We start from the raw sequence: 18,563 nt of genomic DNA, 5'->3' as shown, positions 1-18,563 counted from the left end.
GTCAGAAATAAAAACTTAGAGGACACATATTATGGTGTTTTCCCAACAAGTAAACATAGTAGAAAACATGTTTTTGAAGCTGTTTGCTGGAAATAGCTTTTAGGAAAAAAAAATCTCGCCTACCGCTAATCCCCTCTGTTTCAGTCCCTTCAGAATGCACTTTTTCTGGTGTCTGTAGCTTTAATGCATATATAATAATGCATACATAATGCATTGAATTTATTTAGCGCTTTTCTAGACACTCAAAGACGCCTACAGTGAAGGGGGAGGGGGCTCATTGATCAACCCATTGACCAATGAGCTGTCACACTGAACCACAGCATGGAGGAGAAGGGATTGTTGCCGTTTGCTGACTCCTGGTGCTCTATATCTATATCATATCATATAATATAATAATATTAATATCATACATGGGTATTTATTAGGGATCATGGGCGTGAGGAAATCGATTACTCGAGTACAATTGTCTGTGCGGCGCCACTAACGCATGCCGTGGGCACAAAGCAAATGAAATGTATCAAATTTATGTGTGGGGAGTACCGTGCCGTGTGCAGGCACGCCAGAATTAAAAAAGTTGATGGCGGTTGAAGCAAAGCGCAGCGAAGAATTGAAATACTTTAAAGAAATAGGAGATCATAAGATGAAATGTAAAATATGCCAAGCGAAATCGAGCTACCAGAGTACTACAAGTACTATGCGGCAACACAGGGCCGTAGCACCAAATCCTTTTTTTTGGTCATGGGCCCCCCCTCTGCCTTGGGCCCCCCCACAACTGTCCCCTTTGTCCCCGCAGTCCGACGGCCCTGCGGCAACATATGCTCCTGAAACACAACGGTGAGTTCGGGAAAGCAGACCCGCAGCAACCAAGTGTGTCGGCAATTTTCACCGCCGCAAGACGCAGCTGTAATCACGGCCGTGTAGAGAAGATCACAACGCTGAGTATTTCCAAAGTCCATTTGCTGCCGTTTTATTTGCAGCTTTAAATTATTTTCAATGGTTAGGCTACTTGTTTTTTTTTTTGTTTTTTTTTAAACCGTTACAGGCCTTGGTTCAACGTGATTTAAATTGTGTGCAAAAATAAATAATGAATACTCTGATAACTGACTTTTGATGGAGAATAAGCATTACATGTTTGGTTGGTAATATTGCCATTCATCATTAGGCCTATTCCTGCTGCAGATGCGTTGCATTCTAAAAATAGATTTGATTAAACGAGTACTCGAATGATCCTCGAGGAATTCCTTCGATCAATCGAGTTTGGAATTTACTACTCGTGCCCATCCCTAGTATGTAATATTATATCTCATATCACGGCCAAAAGCTATGTGTGCCTCGGATGATATGATGACACATAAAGACTGTGTCTGACGTCTCTACAAGTAAAGACTCGTAGTGGGGGATATCTCGGCCATGGTTGCAAGGAATTGGGGGAAAGGAACTTTGGCCTTGACTCTCTGAAGTCCATGAACCGCGACATGAAGGAGAAAGGGATAGTACTCCGGGAGCTGAGCTGCCGGACTTGCCGCCTAGCTCCCCGCGCCGGAGCTGCCGGACTGCCGCCGGACCTGCCAGCTTCGGCGGCAGTTCAGCTCCCGGAGTACACCCGCTCCACCATGTCTCCTCCCTCCTGACTGCCGCCGAAGCTTCGGCAGTACGGCAGAGTAATGGATTGTACTCCCGGAGCTTAGCTGCAGGGCTGCCGCCGAGTTCTTAGCTATGCTCTGATTGGAGGGGAGTGGGGAAGTGGGAGGCAATATTCAACTGTGCCCCCTTCCTACGTAGAAGGGGGCACCGAAACTGATTCGCTAATTTGGTAACTGTAGGCGGGGTACTTTCAGTAATGCATATCTCACTCAAGAAATCATGTACAGACTTTGTTCAAAGTTTGCATGCGTGTGCGTGCACCAGAGACCAAAAACAGCACCCAAAATCCCAGGAAAAGTGTGGTTTTAATAATATGTCCCCTTTAACACCCTCCCCACAGAAGCTGCGAGCAACAAAACAACCAGGCACAAGCGGATCAGCATCCTGGGTGTGAGCAGACAAGGGTGTGATCTATGCTGCAAACATTGGCACAGTCAGGTCCCACCCTGCCAAAAAAAACAATTATTATAGGGTACAGTGTTCATATTTACTTTGGGCTTAGTTGGAACGAGATGTGTGTTACAACCTGATTATATTTAGTAAGGTGCAAGGGTGGGTGGTGCGCTGCTGACGGATCAACCTGTCCCTGCTGATTTATACTTTACTTCCAATGACCGTCCTAAAGAGTTTCAGCATTCTCTTGAGGGCGGGCCATCATAACACTGTTGTGGATCCATGCACAGTTAGTGGAAAGATAGCATGGCTGCCAATGCAAACACTCTGAACAAAGCGCTGAAATACAAACTACCAATAAATGTAATTGGCCTCATTTTTAGTTATCCCATTTGTTATATCAAGTTTCATATTGAAGATGTGCTGTATAATTACTGATATAGCTGATAACAGTAGGCTACCTTGACCTGCAGGCGAACTGTATAGTAAATCTGTGTATACAAGTAAAAGTGTTCAGAACAAAAATTCTACATCTACCTATAAGTCACCTTGACAATTGCATATTGGTAATATAAGGCTGCAGCACAAGTGCAATTTTTAATATAGTTGGGATCTAGACGAATCACATGAGACAACCGAAATCAGGGGTTTGCATCCCTGATTACCATCACATAAAAATAATGTGTCAGGAAACAAACAAAGTTTGAAATGTGCTTTCATTGAAGCCAACGACTTCTCTGGACTCTCCATAATCTCAGCTGCAGATGGCCAAGCGCTATAGGGCCTGCACAGCGTAGAATCCCTGCCTTCCCACTGTGCCATCTTCTCTCTAACAATCCAGTTTTGTTTGTACTTGAAAGTCCAAAAGAACACATTCACATAAGGGGAGAACACATATGGCTGGTTCCATGTTCGCAAACATTCTCACCCAGCCCAAAGTAAGCAGGTTTATCAGGGATGTTGCTCGTTGGCCAAGTCAAATATTCAGTGGCGAAACTACCGGGGTGGCAAGGGGTGGCAGCTGCCACCCCCCAAAAAATGCTTGCCACCCCACTTGCCACCCAGGTTGTTAGAAGTGTCTCCAATATACATTTATTGAATGGAATTATATTTTTTGCTACTGAAGCTGTTGATCTCATTGGTAACTTGTTTAAGTTTAAGAACTAAAATCTTTATGTCCCCCCTCCCCTGTAAAATGGTTGAGTCCATGATTCCTATTTGCTCTCTTCTCACTGTGCGCATCTGCCGCTTCATTCCCGTTAGCAGTGCTTCATGTGAGCAGAGTTTCTCAACTCTAAAGCTGGTCAAGAACCACTTACGTTCTACCATGGCTGAGAATAGGTTGTCAAGCCTAGCTACACTTAGTATAGAGTCAGCACGTGCTAAGGGTCTTGATCTAGATGAGTTTGTGAGACGATTTGCTGTCGAACATGGCAACCGCCGTATTGTTCTTTTTTAGCTCCCTGACCTGCTGTTTCGAATTTAATATAGGCTACATTAATTGTTTGTGAAATTAAATAAAACTGAATTGTTTTGCTGCTGGATATGTAAATATGTTAACTGTTTTCATTAGTGATTGGTATAAATAAATACATATAGACACCTGAGGCCTGTTTCAGGTAGCTGGTTTAACATACTCTGAGTTTAATCCTGCGCTCTGAGTTGGTTGACTCAGAGTTCTGGGTTGAAAAGCAACTCTGGGTTTTCGGTTTCAGAACAGGCGATCAGCGTTGGCTTAATCAACTCGGGGTGTGTTCACGCTGGGTTGAGGGCGTGCCTGTTGACTATAAAGAGCCAGCATCAATGGATCTCTGATAACATGATCAAACATGGACCAAAAGCGGAGATCCACTTACTTTTCCCCCCGGAATTGGAAATTCTAATGAACGCCTATGCCGAGCAGTTACCCCTTTAAACAAAAAAAAAACAATACCGCCGCGGCAGCGAGAGCGCGAGAGATTGTTTGGCATGAAATAGCTGAACAAGTCAATGCCTGTGTAAAATAAATTAGTAAAATAAAATAAGAGGATAGTTTAATATCTTCCACTCATTCAATATGTATATTGTGTGTATGTGTGTGTGTCAATTTACGCAACCCCAAGTTGCCCCAAGAGGACTTGGCAGCAAATGAAGATGAAGTACAAAAATATAGTTCAAAAATGTAAACTAATGTTTAATTGAAATCAAATCAATTGTGCTGTTTTGCCTGCTCTACCTAATTTAACAGCTATTTTCAACATGTGATGGGCCTATATTTAAGCAGTAAATGTAAGTAGTACATTTCCCAGCCACCCCAACACTGCCAATAGTTAATAGGATTTAGAAATATTAGAAGGTTACACCTAGGCCAAATGCATTACATATATATATATATATACATGTCTTCAAAATAGTGCTTACTGAATTTTAGGGTAACATTTTCCTCCATGTTAGCAAATCGAAAAAAAGCAGAGGCCCGGAAGACTGGAGGGGGTCCACCTCTGCAGCCCTCACAGAGGCTGAGGGGATGGCCCTCAGCGAACAGAGTATGTGTCCTGTGGCTGAGGGCATCCCTGGGGGGAGCTCCTCTGACCCCCCCCCCCCCACCCTCCAGGATAGAAATGCCTTTATAAGAGGTTGGTTATTCAAAATAATTAAATATGTACACGCAACACAGCACGTTACAAATTAGATGGGGCAATATTCTGGCTCAAGTAATCATTTCACTGTCTAATCATCTTCTTCCAGTTACTGATGGCGTCATCGCCCTAGGCTACTTGAACCAGATGCCCTCACCAACCTTCATGCAATTGTAACAATTCAAAAGATGCAAAAGGATGCTTTGGGGATCCAAATTTTGGAACATAAGTTAAAGGTGGGTGAGGTGGAAACTGGGATACTGTTCCCTGCTCTAAAAACATACCCAATGACTTTGTGCTTTCAGGAAATAAAGAAATCCTCATAAAAAGTAGATTGTCTTTATTAGAACACGGGCTGTGGTGGGACGAGTTATTTTGTTGAACAGTTTACTCAAAGGGTTTTACTTCAGTGAACATTGCATACGATTATGCTGAGCATGTGCGTGTAGAGAAGAACAGGATCTGGTTAAAAGCAGTACCAGGGACTTTTCTGCCTTGCATTCTTAAAATGAGTTTCTTGACTTGCAGCAGTTATAGGTCCGTGGTTAGTCAGCTACTCTGATCATCGGAAAGCCACAACGTTAAAGTGACTGTAGTAGCCTACAGAGCGGGTGGGATGCACGGGGCAGATCATTCTACTCATGCGTTAATTGCGTCAAAAAACTTAAACTTAAACTTCAAGCATGCCCCCGGTGCGTTTGACAGTTAACATGGGGGCTGAGAAGGTGGTCTAAATAAATGATGGATTGCGCTTAAAAAAGATAGCGCTCGTGAAGAAAATTATCAGGAAAATAAAGTATATCCAACCGGGTTCTTAATAATCGTTCCTCACGGAGATTCCTTCTGAGGATCGAAGCCTCTACGTACACAGGCTCTCGTAGAAAAGGCGAGCCATTTCTAACACTTCCTTCTGTCGGAGAGCTGCCTTCAGCCTTATAGACAACAAACTCAGAGTAGGTCTAACCACCTCCCGAGCAGGTTAGGTCCACGGCGTATGTTGCCGCAGCAACTAACTCTCGGTTGCGCTGAACCTGCTACTTGAAACGGAAAATCCAGAGTTTCCACTAACTCAGAGCGAACAAACTCGGGGTTGCCTCAAAACCAGCTACCTGAAACAGGCCTCTGGCATGTGTGTTTACAATAAAAAGACTTGACTTGACTTGACTTTGTGTGTGTGATTTGCCACCCTTGAATTTAACTTGCCACCCTTCTGCCACCCAATGTAAAATTTTCTAGAATCGCCACTGCAAATATTGTTTGCCAACTTGATAAATGTTGCGTCAAATTACAGTCTACCACCAAATACCTTTAAGGAATAGATGGATAAAGGAGGGGGTACAACGTTTCTATAAAGTTTGAGCCCTAAAGAACTATGTGTCATGGATAGTTGTTTAGCACCTTATCCAGTGGCGAACTTAGCCCTTTGGGGGCTCCAGGCGAACAGTCATTTGGGGGCCCCTGCATCTACCGGTCTCAGTACCTTATATCGCATAATGAGATACTCCATACAAGGGATGAACAAAAGTCACTATCCTTCTTTTATGCAAATTTTAATTATCTATTTACAAATTGAGAATAACGTACAAAACAATAAGATTAGTTATGTTGACACATTACACTGACTGTTAACCATAAGTCCTCATTTACCTGAGGGTTTCCAGTAGCTCACAGCAGCTATCTGCTGTGAGCTACTGGAAACCACTACTGGAAACCCACTGATAGCTGCGTCCAGCTATCACTATATTTCCTGTGCTCTTCAGACCTTTCATGGTTGATTAGATGCATTGCAAGGTTATTCTAGTCTTTAAATCCTTCCTCACTCAGTTGTTTTTGTTTTCCAGAAAGGCAACAACAAAAGCAAAAAACACGGTCTGCACTTTCACTGTAGACTAACCAAGACCTGTTCACCCTCTCACCATTTTTCATTACTATGTAATAGTATGCTTTTGTGAATCTGCGGCCCTTGGGCCAGAGTGCTGGGTCATCCACAAGAATATGTGTGCACCTGCCCAAGACACAGCAGCTTGGGCCAGAGTGCTGGGTCATCCACAGGAATATGTGTCTCGCAGTCATTGTTATCGTTATTGTCATTAATTTCAATAACCAAAGTGGAAGAAGGAGAGTGAGAAATATTCACTACCAGTTGTGCATAATCTCCGTCAGTTTGTTGACACGTCATTAGCATCGCTGCTGGCTGAGCCAGAGCCACTTGGAATGAAAGGAGCAGTAACGTGACAGCAAACGACGTTGACGGCTGCTCTTGATCCGCCGACGGTCCCGCTGCCACTGCGGTGGCTGTAAAACAGCTGGATAGCTTTGGCAGCTTTGAAAGAAAGTCCTGCCTTTGGTCTTTCTTTTTATGTGACCCGCTTTCGTACGATCGCTTCATGTTTCACTCGATTTATGTCTCACTCGATTTCTCTCTCTCTCCCTCTTACCGCTTACTGTTTTGAATTTGACATAATTTCCGCATACGCATGATGAGCGTGATGCGCGTAACATGGAATAGTCCATGTAGTGCAGACTGAAGGGGGGTGCACACGGAAAGATCGTCAAAACATGAGTAATAATTAGACATCCCGATGCTCCTATTTTGAAGAGATTTTTATAAAAATAATAAATATGGGGACAAAATATATGCATTGGGGCCCTCTTGACCAGATCAATATTGTAAATAAGAAACTGTTCTTAATGTTTTATCGGGAAAAATAAAGGTAAAAAAAAAAAAATAATAATAAAATTTTGGGCCCCAAAAACCTTATATGGGGCCCAGGGCTCCAGGCAAATGCCTGGTTTGCCTAATAGTATGGCCCGCCCCTGACCTTATCCTATGGGGTTGCAAAGTCTGCTTTGCAACTCATAGAATCTTTAAATATAAATATCTTTCTGTTCACATTCATCTTATCGTAGCACTCTTTCTCCCTGACTTTCTCGTACACACACACATACGGACACGAACACACACACACAGAGACAAGCGCGGGTACTCTTATAAAAATCTGGTTCGCCTGCTCCTCCTCTCAACGCGCCTATCAAAGGAAAGGAGTTCCGGTTGGGGATCGGAATGTAGTGATCGCGCTAGCTTTGCTCTCCCATTACTTTTTCAAAAAAATAATAGTTTCAACCACCCCAAACCTCTTCAAATACGCAGCAACGAGCAATTAACTTGGTATCTATGTAAACCTGGCAAGATGTCCTCGAAACCAGGCAAACAATCAAAGAAAGACAACGGCAAAAAAGTAGAGGCCCATGGCACGTGCGGTGGCCCCTGTGTTGCTAGCATAGCTGAGCTACTAGAGGAGCACAGAGTGGCCCTCTCATCAGAGTTTAAAATGGCCTTTTCATCTCTGGAAGAGAAGCTGACCCAAACCCAAGCCACAGTAGAAGGTCACAACCAGCGCATCTTCTCGGTGGAGTCAAACGCTAACCTGCTGGAAGAGCGTGTGTGATTGCTCGAGGAGAGGTGCACCACGCTAGCTGATAGCAATGCTAGACTAGCTGCTAAGACAGCAGACTTGGAGAGTCGGAGCCGGAGGAATAATATCAGGATAATCGGGCTGCAAGAGTCTATTGAGGGCCCCAGGCCGACAACTTTTTTCCGGACATGCTTGTGGAACTACTCGGCAGCTAAATACTACCTATACTTTATACGTCGGAGTCTTCTAATAATGAGGCTCATATGTCTGAATTTTTCACAGCACTAGACATACCCGCGATTTCGGAGGATAACAGACAGATGCTGGACAGCCCTTTGCAACTTAACGAGGTTACCGAAGCAATAAAACTGATGAATAATAATAAATCACCCGGACCGGATGGCATTTTCAGTTTTTCCAAATTATTATGACTTCTTAACCCCTCCGACCCCCACCCCCTTCCCCTTACAGGCTTCCTCAACAAAACAAAAACAAAAAAGACATAAGAGCAAACAGAAAAGGGCAATACAAAACCGACGGACATAGGACATCAAACAATCGACAAAAAAAACAAACAAAAAAATGACTCTGCTGCGCTAATATGCCCAGAGAAAGGTAGGTCGATCTAAAAAGGATTGATCTAAATGTATATGGACTGCATTTACCTTACCTTCCTCTGGTTTAACAAATCAGGATGCAGATCTTCCCTCACTGACCTGTCAGCTGTACTTGAGTGCACTTCAGTGCACTTGTTCAAGCCAAGCACAGACTCGATTTCTCTCACTGAACAAGAAAATAATAACTGAAAAACAGCTAATGGAGTAGTAAAACTAAAAACAAAAAGATAATAACACTTTGTATAAAGTTAATTTATTGCTGTTCTGAAAAACAAATGGCAAAAACAGGCACATTTTGTTTAACATTTCTTTGAGTATACTGTTCAAATAGTGACATGCTGTCATTTTGTAGTATGTCGGCTTCAGTTTTTCATCTGAAGAAAACATGTGGAAAAAAAGCTAATTCTGTAATCACGCTGCAAATGAAATAGTAATAGCACTTCATAAAGTTCATTCAATGCTGTTCTTTGAACAGCATTGAATGGTAAAAACATGATAATTATTTCACAATTGCTTTTGTGGATGTTAGTTAAATACTAACATAACTGCATTTTGTACCATGTCTGCTTTATTTTTTTCATCTTCTTATCATAACATTTACTCTTACCAGTCACAGCTTATCAAATACCCTGCATTTTACTGCTTTTTATAAAGAGATCAAATTAATATTGAGCTGAATTTAATTTAGCCTATTGGTCCGGCCCTCAGCAACAGTTCCTGTTTCTCATGTGGCCCTTTGGGAAAATGAATTGCCCACCCCTGCATTATACTATTGATTTTGTTTTACCAAAAAAGTTAAATACAAGAAGAGGTTGATATTGGTTGAGGTAGGTCTTAAGTTCAGTATTTGAAATAAAAACCTCCAGCTTTAGTTATGTTTTGCAATTCATTCCTAGAATCTAAAGATTGCCACTAACATAGGTAAACATTTAGGTAAAAACTAAACTTTAACATCAATTTTGGTGAGTAAATCTCAACAAGAAACTTAACAGGCAGGTCTTTCTCCATCATAAAGTCCAGGTCTTTGTATGAGCAAACTAATTAAACTGGCCTGCCATGTAATGTATGGAGCTGTGGCAAGGAATGAAACAAGTCAAGTTTCTGGTAAAAAATGTTTTGAGTTGTCTTCTCTTAAAGAACTTATGTTAAGGAAAGAGTGAGCTGAATAATTTCAAATGCTCCTTGTAGCTTTAAAATTGTCTCATCAGTTGACAATAGAAAAGCATACAGATGTATATTTAACATGGCAGCTTCAGAAAATGTGTGTTTGAACGCTGCCCACTGCACACACTCTGCATACACCCCGATGGCTCCACCGACCGCCACGGCACTGTGGCACTCAACTGCATTGTTCATGATGCCTTTCTCCCTTTAAGTCTCTGTTTGCATTAAATTGTACTGTTGGCTGCGGTAACGGTTGACTTCTGATTTCATATCGGAGAGCGTTCATTCCGTGCCATTTGCCTGTTTTTCTCATCTAGACAAGCTGCTTCTACCAGCTTGGAGTCTAACACAGCATGCGTAGGTGAAATGATATACTTTTTGATCTGGTTGATCCCTGTTCAAAGTAGATACTATAGTCTGCCTGGAACAGAAATATCTTTTTAGTTCCATCATGACACAAAATAAATATTGACTAATTGTTTAGTCTTATTGACAAAAGGATGGTCATGCCGGAGCAAATGTTTAAAATATTCTGAATGAAATCTCAGGGAAGCCGTCGCCCTTAAAAAACAAGAGCGGATTGTTTCAAACGGGATAGTGCCGTTTAATCCAGAATTCATAGAGTCCTGTTGCAAACTGAATGCCAGGAAGTTGTACAATGGAGGCTAATCTCCATCTTGATAGAAGCTTCAGAAGCTTGTTTGGTCATTTGGCATGCAGACAGGGTTGGTCCATGTCTAAACACAGGATGCAGTAGCAAAACATTAACCACTGTGTTGCTGGACTGCAGGCGATGAACAGAAAGTCAGTGTGCAATGCAATTTATGTGGTGATGTCACATCAAAGAAAGATGTGACTTCCAATAAACAATGCTTAAAAAGAAATCCATAAAGTAAACAGTGTATTTTTCACTTATACTTTTTTACTGATGAATATCTGTGAGAAAAATGTAATGAGACAGGGAAATTGTCTATTTCCCAAATGGACCCAAGGGGTAGGTAATGGAGGAACGCAACTGGATAGTAGGGCAAATGGGAAAATCACCTCACCTTCCCAGGCTTGGAAGGTAGGGGGATCTTCAGCAGTCGGTCTGCTGTCTGGTGGAAGTAGTAGGGGTCCAGCACTCTGAGTTTACTGATATCACCCAGCCACATCAGGGGAGGAAGCTTCCAAAAGCCTTTCCTCACCTAGGGGACACACACACACACACACACACACACACACACACACACACACACACACACACACACACACACACACACACACACACACACACACACACACACACACACACACACACATTGCTCAAGGAAGGAAGACTTAGAAACAAAGGGAACAACAACAATAGGGAAACAGTGGAAAGGAGGAAAGCCAAACAATTTAAAATAAACACTTTGTTAAATTCATGAAACTGAATGGAGTTTGAACCACCATGTCTCTGGTTACTAGGAGCAACTGGGAACTGATGTGCAAATTAGGGGTAATGACCCTCTGACTATAAGCACTGGCCCCAGGGAATGGGAGGGGGCAGAGCGTGGGGAGGGCAACACTATGGAAACAGGTGTTAACTCTTAAAGGCCCCTGGCACCACAGACATTAAACCGCTTCTACATATGCAGCTACGGATGAACGGGTAGTTCTAGGAAGAAGAGTGTGTACCAGTGTGCTTGATTACATTTATAAGAAAAATAGTTGGTAATGTAAGGGAGAGTGGGAGAATCAAAGAGTGGAGAGAAATTTTGTAGAAATAACAGAAGCACGCCTGGCCACAAATATTTGGGTGCCTGCATTATGGCGCACTATGTATACATTTCCGAAAAGGACATCACAATAATTGTTTGCACAGAAGTTATTCTCATGAGCCCATCCCAATTTCACAATTCCACATTCAGTTTCTCTCTGGAAATGTGTCTGGCCTGGAGTCATGAGCCTTTTTTTGCAAAATAAAGTAAGCGCCAAGACCAATAAACCTTGATGCTAGCTTAACAAGTTGGAGCATGGGTTAGACACAAATAGAAAAAGAAAGGCGCGACAAACAACTGCATTGTTTGCCGGTCGGTGCGATGTTTGCAGTGAACGGTTTTTATATGATAAAATATATTATTAGGAATAAGGATATTAGAAAAATCTATTGATGCCCGGCCAGACAGATTCATTCATTGGCCTGATATTAGTTGTGAAATGCAAAGTTAATATCAGGATGGTCTCATGAGTCTACCACATTGACAAATGGTCAACTTTTCATTAGCAACACTGGAAATTAGATCCAAGTTTTGTTGAGTCTAATTGCAGTTTGTCATAACCGCAAACAGGGTAACTGAAACGTGTGTACATCAGAAACTGATGACAGACCCTTTTCTCATTGTTGACGATGGATTTGAGCCAGAGGAGGTCTTGCTGTTTGAAAGGCACCATGACCATCAGGGTTTCAGGGTTGTTATTCAGGCCTGGGTTGTTGGACGCGGACTCCGGGTAGAAGAGCCTCATGGTGGTCTTGTGGCCCACGTCCTCCTCATAGCCCCTTACTGGAGCGTCATTTAGCCTGCACAGGGGACCACATAGCACAACTCCTTAGTCCCCATTGTTGTTTTTATTCTGAGACTGGAGTATGTCTTGTTGGTGGCTTGTTTGAGCAGCATCACTTGGCCCGAGTCGGCGGATCGGACTCTGGGGCTGGGTGTGGCTGCACGCCTGTGTGGCATTGGACAATCGAGGCACACTGGTTAATCCAGCCATCACCACACCCACTCAAGGAGATGTTTGTTATGGCAGGTAACACCTGGCAACCCTTAGACTATTTGTAACCTGGTGTTTGCTGTTGCTCGAAGTGCAATTCCCGTAGGGATCTTCCCAAGGAATTAATAAAGTACCTATCTATCTGTCTACCTGCCAGTAAACTAGTGCTACAAAATCGAATTGAGAACTCTTGGGTGGAGTTGTTCAAAGGTGCTCTTCCAGAGAATTTTGTGCTGATGGCTGTTTTACCTCACGGCTTTGATTGTTTTTTCCCCACAAATGTTTATAATTATTCCAAATAAAGACATAATGCATGAAACACAAAAGCATATCAGCATTCAGCAAATCATTTGGAAATAAAGTACTGTAGTTACCATTGTCATTTGTCATCCATCACATATATATTTATATATATATCTATATATATATAGATATATATATAAATATATATTTTTAGCATTTAGAATTTAGCATTTTGTAATTTTGCACATGTATACTTGTTTATTGCTTTTATTATATTTGTAACATGGTGTTTAATGCTTCTGAAAGTTCGATTTCCTGAGTAAACCTTCCCGAGGGATTAATAAAGTTCCTATCTATCTATCATTGCAGACACGCAAACATAAAGACATAGTATAAATATAAATATATTAATAAAACATAATAGCCTTTCTGATCAAAAAGAGAAAAGACAGCTACAGTTTCTCCCATCACCCAACAAGACCATTGCTTATAGGTCGTGTGGATGGCTGGTTTAAACAACCTCACCCGGCCATCCCCAGCCAGTGTAGCAACGACAATAATACACTCCACCTAGGGGACATTTTCTGGGCTTGGTTGCTACACAGGAATTCTTGAGTGTGTGTGGAGATGGCTGGTTGAACCTATGCGTGCTGATTACTCAATGTGCAACAGGTGTGCAGCCTCAGCCAGCCCCAGATATCAATCAGTCTGACTCGGGCCATGTGAGGCTGCTTAAAGGAGCATTTCACCGGTGGAGGCATGAATATGTATTGCAATTGGGTCCTATATGTAGTCGAATAATAAAATAAAATTCTACTTTGGTGCAGTCTTGACCGAGAAAAGGCAGAAAGTGACTTTTTGGCGCTTGTGGATTGAAGACAACAACTCCCACCATGCACAGCTTCGCTGGCGGCCACTCCCGCTGATCATCTCCGCCTATCGGACACCTCCTTGTTCCATCTACTAATGGAACAAATCAGCGTGGAGCTTGAACCGACGTCACTAGAGTAGTGACGCTTGCACAGAAGCATACGGCCGACATCTTTCTTTATTCTGGGTGGAAATAGTAACATAGTTACGCAATTAAATGCGTTTATGTAAACATTTTTAGCGAGAAATGTGCATTTTAATTTCATCATGTTCGCTCGTTGAATGTGAAGGATGTTTGGTTTGATAGTTATGACGAAGAGGGAACGCTCCATTCACTTGCATGGACAGCGTCTCTGGTTGCTAAGCAACCTCACGTCTTGGCGGACTATCTGCTGATCAACACTACGAATGCTGGAAACACACCAGACACACCATGTGAAGTTATTTAACCCGATTATTGTTATTTATATCCGACATTATTTAATCTAACCCGATCTAAACTCTATCATGCACCCAAACACGGCGGCATTTGGGTTTCCTACCTCGGACTCCTAAATCCAGCGCAGCCACAGGCGCGTTGGCGCGTTGAACCATTTTTGTGACACACAATGATCAAGCTTCAAGTTAAGCACGTTACACGCGTTTGGTGTGGCCGTAGCCCGTGTCCACCAAAAGCGTCTTTTTATGCGGTTTCACCCAAAAAATCGGCTTCGTGTGGACGGGGCCAAGAAGGCAAACACACGTCACCAAGACGGGGAGACAGCGCCAGGCGACTTACGCCACTATCTGCCAATGGATCGTGGATGCCTGGGCTGATATAACAGTCTCAACTGTGGTCTAAGCTTTCACGAAGGCAGGAATAATCACTGAACTGCCAGGCAACAGCATAGACGGGGAATGAACTGAAAAAGTGAGCTTATTGTTAAGAGATATTGATATTGATGAGATATTGTTAATATGCACATTAACGTTTGAACATCGTTACCATGGGAGTGACCGGAGTTGTCAGAACGCTTAATAAAGTTTGACTTTATCTGACTGTTTTGTTGACATTCCCTTTAGCACAGCTCGGTCTGGTCGATGCATAACGCAACCCCAGTCAAACGTTTGACTGCAGTGTCTTCTATTCTATGCGCCTTATAATCCGGTGCGCCCTATACATGAAAACAGTTCTAAAATAGGCCATTCATTGAAGGTGCGCTTGATAATCCGATAATCCGTATAGTGCGGAAAATACGGCAGCCCTCGTCTATTTCTTTCGAAATGGTGAACTTTTGCATGGAGCCATCTTCTATGTCAGATCGAGTACCCTCCGCCAATGTAGGCCTACTTCAGTTTTATCAACAGCCTCTGTTATCTTAGCTTCAGACGCTGTGGATGTTAGTTTCTGCTGGTGAAGTCCCACCCACTGGCACTGCTCTAATAGGTCTGTAGCGTCAGTGGGTCCCACCCCCTAGGGGTGGTTGTAGTCGTACGAGAATCATCCCCTCTTACACTTCCTATTTTCTTGTACGCAAAAATCGTCATATTGCGTGATAAAAAACAGGAAGTGTTGGAGATCGATACGGATCTCTCCAGTCTCTCCAGAAAATAAGGAAATGATGCTAGACCATTCAAAAATATGCGGGGGGTTCTAAAAATACAAAGCTTATGTGAAATGGGTGAAGTTGCCCTTTAAACCAGCCGTCATCCACACACACTCCAACAGATGTGAATACAACTAGGACATAGTAAATAATGCTACCACTGCCATATAGAAGAATAACAATCATCCTGGATTGTTATCTGCACAGCGAAAACCAAAACATGATACAGGTCCTTCGTAATCAGATCCAGAGTTCATGTGACATATCTTCTGCTGCGCAGAGAATTGTGGGGAAGAACAGGCCAAAAAAACATGCTGGCTTGCATGCTGCAAAACGAGACCGGTTGTAGTACGGCATCCTGTTTTTTGCATACAATTATGGTTGCAAAATTGGTCGCAAAACCCCAAACCGGTGGGTGGAATTAGACGTAACCATTACTTCTGATACAATTCTGATACTACTGTACTTCAGAAACGGAGGCAGTCTTTACATAATAATAAACAACCCCTATATAATGATAACATAGCAGTACAGCATGGGTACAACATTTCCCAAGACTGCCTCTGCTTACCGAATGATCACGTCATGCTTGTCGATCACACCCCCCAGAGAAGTGTTTATAATGGAAAACCCATTCCCGACGACGACACAGGTTCTGCATTCCAGGCTGTTGAAGCACAGGTAAAACAAACTGGTAGGCATATCACACACACACACACACTTGTTATTTTGTTCTTAAAAAATAGGTTTACGATGAGAAAATAGATTCATATGAGTTCTCACATTAACCAAATAATCAAAGTAACTCGGACTTACTCAATGTCTTCTGGCTCATTTTGGTTGATAATTGAAAGAATTTTCAGCAGCAGTTGCTCTAGGGTAAAACAAAATGTATTATTAAAGATCTCACAAAATAAAATGTGGGCTCTTTGAGGTTAATTTAGGTTACCTGTAGTTTAATTATTTCAATTCCACAATGTTGACAAACAAAACAAATATATTTAATTGAGGATTGTTTTTAATGAATATATTTGCACCCAAAAGTATATTTCTGCTTATTTTGGTAATCGGCTATATGAAATTGATTTTGACACATGCCTGCACCGGTGTTTACCAATAAGTGTTTTGTCCAGTCACATTCCTCTGAATAGACTATTACGTATAGCACTGTGATTGACAGCTAGCTTTGATTTTTGACAGATAAAAAAGCTCCAGCCTAGCGAAGCTTCAGACCATTCCACTTTTTGAAAAGCTTTGTCCTTCTTCAACTTCGGGCTTGCCAACACTTCAGAAAAGACTGTCATAGAAATTACCCCTGCCTTCCATTATGGGCCTTTATGAAATGTTAAGCCTCCATTTATGTCTGCAGTTGAATTTCAGGTACAGATTAAAATAAACTGTCATGAAGGATCATGTTATGCGCAGCAAATTAAGCACACAGACATGAGGATGAAGAGGAGCTGACTTACCACTGCCCTTAATGCCATAAGGTAAAGCCTGATCTGATGGATGTTCTTGCCAGAAGAAATCCCCCGCTTTTAGAAAGAGATGTGACAGCCTGCTAATGCTGCAAAGGAAAGGTAAGGATAGGTATTAGCAATAATTGCATGGTAAAGAACATGGTTGAACCGCACCCATTTTGTGCCATAGCAGTGTTAGATAAATCATGTATATGTATATATTAGAGCTGTCAGTTAAACGCGTTATTAACGGCGTTAACGCAAACCAAATTTAACGGCGTTAAAAAAATTATCGCGCAATTAACGCAATTATTTTATATTAAAAAAAATAATAATATTTTTTTTTTTCTTTGGCTCAAAACAAAGAAGCAGTAGCCTGACTGCTATGTTCAAATGGCATTTGTTCAAAGCAGTCGTTTAATTGCACTATAGGCTCTTTTTTTGTATCGTCCTGTTTGATCAGTATATGCCAATGTTGTTAACAATAAAAAATCATTTGCACAAGGCAAGCCGAAGCAATTCAGCATATTGATAAGAGAATTAAAATGAGAAGAATTATGGGACAAAAAATCAAGGGATATTTAGCATAGAATTTTTAACTATGACATTAATGAGATTAATCACGATTAAATATTTGAATCGCTTGACAGCTCTAGTATATATATATTTATACCACGGTCTGGGGGAATACTCGATTCTGATTGGCTGCAGGTTGTGCATTAACTCCTGATATATGGACACCTGCTAAGTAGTTCCAGTCAAATTGTCTGTTCAGCCTTCAAAACGAGGGCTGGTAAATTGTGAAAAATGCATTAAACTGTAATCAGACAACGCAGTTATATGCTATAGACCCAGGAGTAACTGTGGTATAAACGCTGGGACGAATTTCTAATTATAAATATGTACAATGCATAACGTTAGCTCTTTGGTGCATAGCTGAGCGGACTAGAATACCTCCCGTTGCCAAGTTGTAGCTAAGGTCCGTCCTAATTACTGGAGCAGTGAACAACGATACGTTGCATAAGGACCTTACGGGAGGGTAATGGTTGTTCCAGGAATTAGTCAAACCCTCAGGCGTTAACAGGGAAACAAAGTCATGGCTTGCGAAAAACTTTATATTTGGATTGTAGAACGCATGAAAATATAAATTAATTGTCTTAATTTAATTTCTTCTGCAAGTGACCATGGTATAAGCTGGATAATGTCCTTCGAGGTGTCCATTAATTCCTGATAATGGACACCTCATCGGGCATTAACATATATATATACATCGATCAATAAAAAAAAATATATATATGTATGAATATATTTCATTGATCTTGGTATTTTTTTATAAACAAACACCACTGTAGGAATGCTAATAAATACATCCTCCAGCTAATCGGCAGAGAGAGAGAGAGAGAGAGAGAGAGAGAGAGAGAGAGAGAGAGAGAGAGAGAGAGAGAGAGAGAGAGAGAGAGAGAGAGAGAGAGAGAGAGAGAGAGAGATGGTAGTAACAGAAAATGGAGGAGTGAGTGAGCAGCCATTAAGGGATCAGATGTTGGATTAGGTTAGGGGGGAAGTGGAATGAGTGTGACTAAGAATTCTCCCCACGGAGACGACAGGCAGAGTCAGCCTCAAATGTCCAAGGTGGCTGGCACCTTGGCTTCAATATAAACTCTGGCATAGGCTCCCCCACATGCCATGACTCACTTTAGATGGAGGCTCTCCCACTTGTGCTGCATGTGCAAGCTGTCACAATGCAACATGCTGATGTTTGGAGATGTTTCGTAGCTGAAATAAAAAAAGTACATTCAAGATGCAGTTCACAATTAGT

General features: G+C 41.9%; 1 protein-coding gene across 1 annotated transcript in view; it reads right to left on the bottom strand.

Annotated features, from left to right (window-relative positions):
• The window catches only part of st3gal4 (ST3 beta-galactoside alpha-2,3-sialyltransferase 4), a 45,043-nt gene that overhangs the window by 5,466 nt on the left and 21,014 nt on the right, over nucleotides 1–18,563 (bottom strand). The window contains exons 4-9 of the mRNA XM_030380437.1: nucleotides 18,440–18,520; nucleotides 16,757–16,854; nucleotides 16,104–16,161; nucleotides 15,859–15,954; nucleotides 12,205–12,394; nucleotides 10,902–11,039 (exon numbers count right to left, since the gene is read on the bottom strand). Of these exons, the coding sequence (XP_030236297.1) occupies nucleotides 10,902–11,039; nucleotides 12,205–12,394; nucleotides 15,859–15,954; nucleotides 16,104–16,161; nucleotides 16,757–16,854; nucleotides 18,440–18,520 (661 nt within the window). The remainder of the gene's footprint in view (nucleotides 1–10,901; nucleotides 11,040–12,204; nucleotides 12,395–15,858; nucleotides 15,955–16,103; nucleotides 16,162–16,756; nucleotides 16,855–18,439; nucleotides 18,521–18,563) is intronic.

The sequence above is a fragment of the Gadus morhua genome, chromosome 16 (assembly GCF_902167405.1).
Source record: "Gadus morhua chromosome 16, gadMor3.0, whole genome shotgun sequence".
NCBI classification, from domain to species: domain Eukaryota; kingdom Metazoa; phylum Chordata; class Actinopteri; order Gadiformes; family Gadidae; genus Gadus; species Gadus morhua.
Note: the sequence above shows the minus strand (reverse complement) of the source record. Positions and strands in the feature narration are given on the sequence as shown.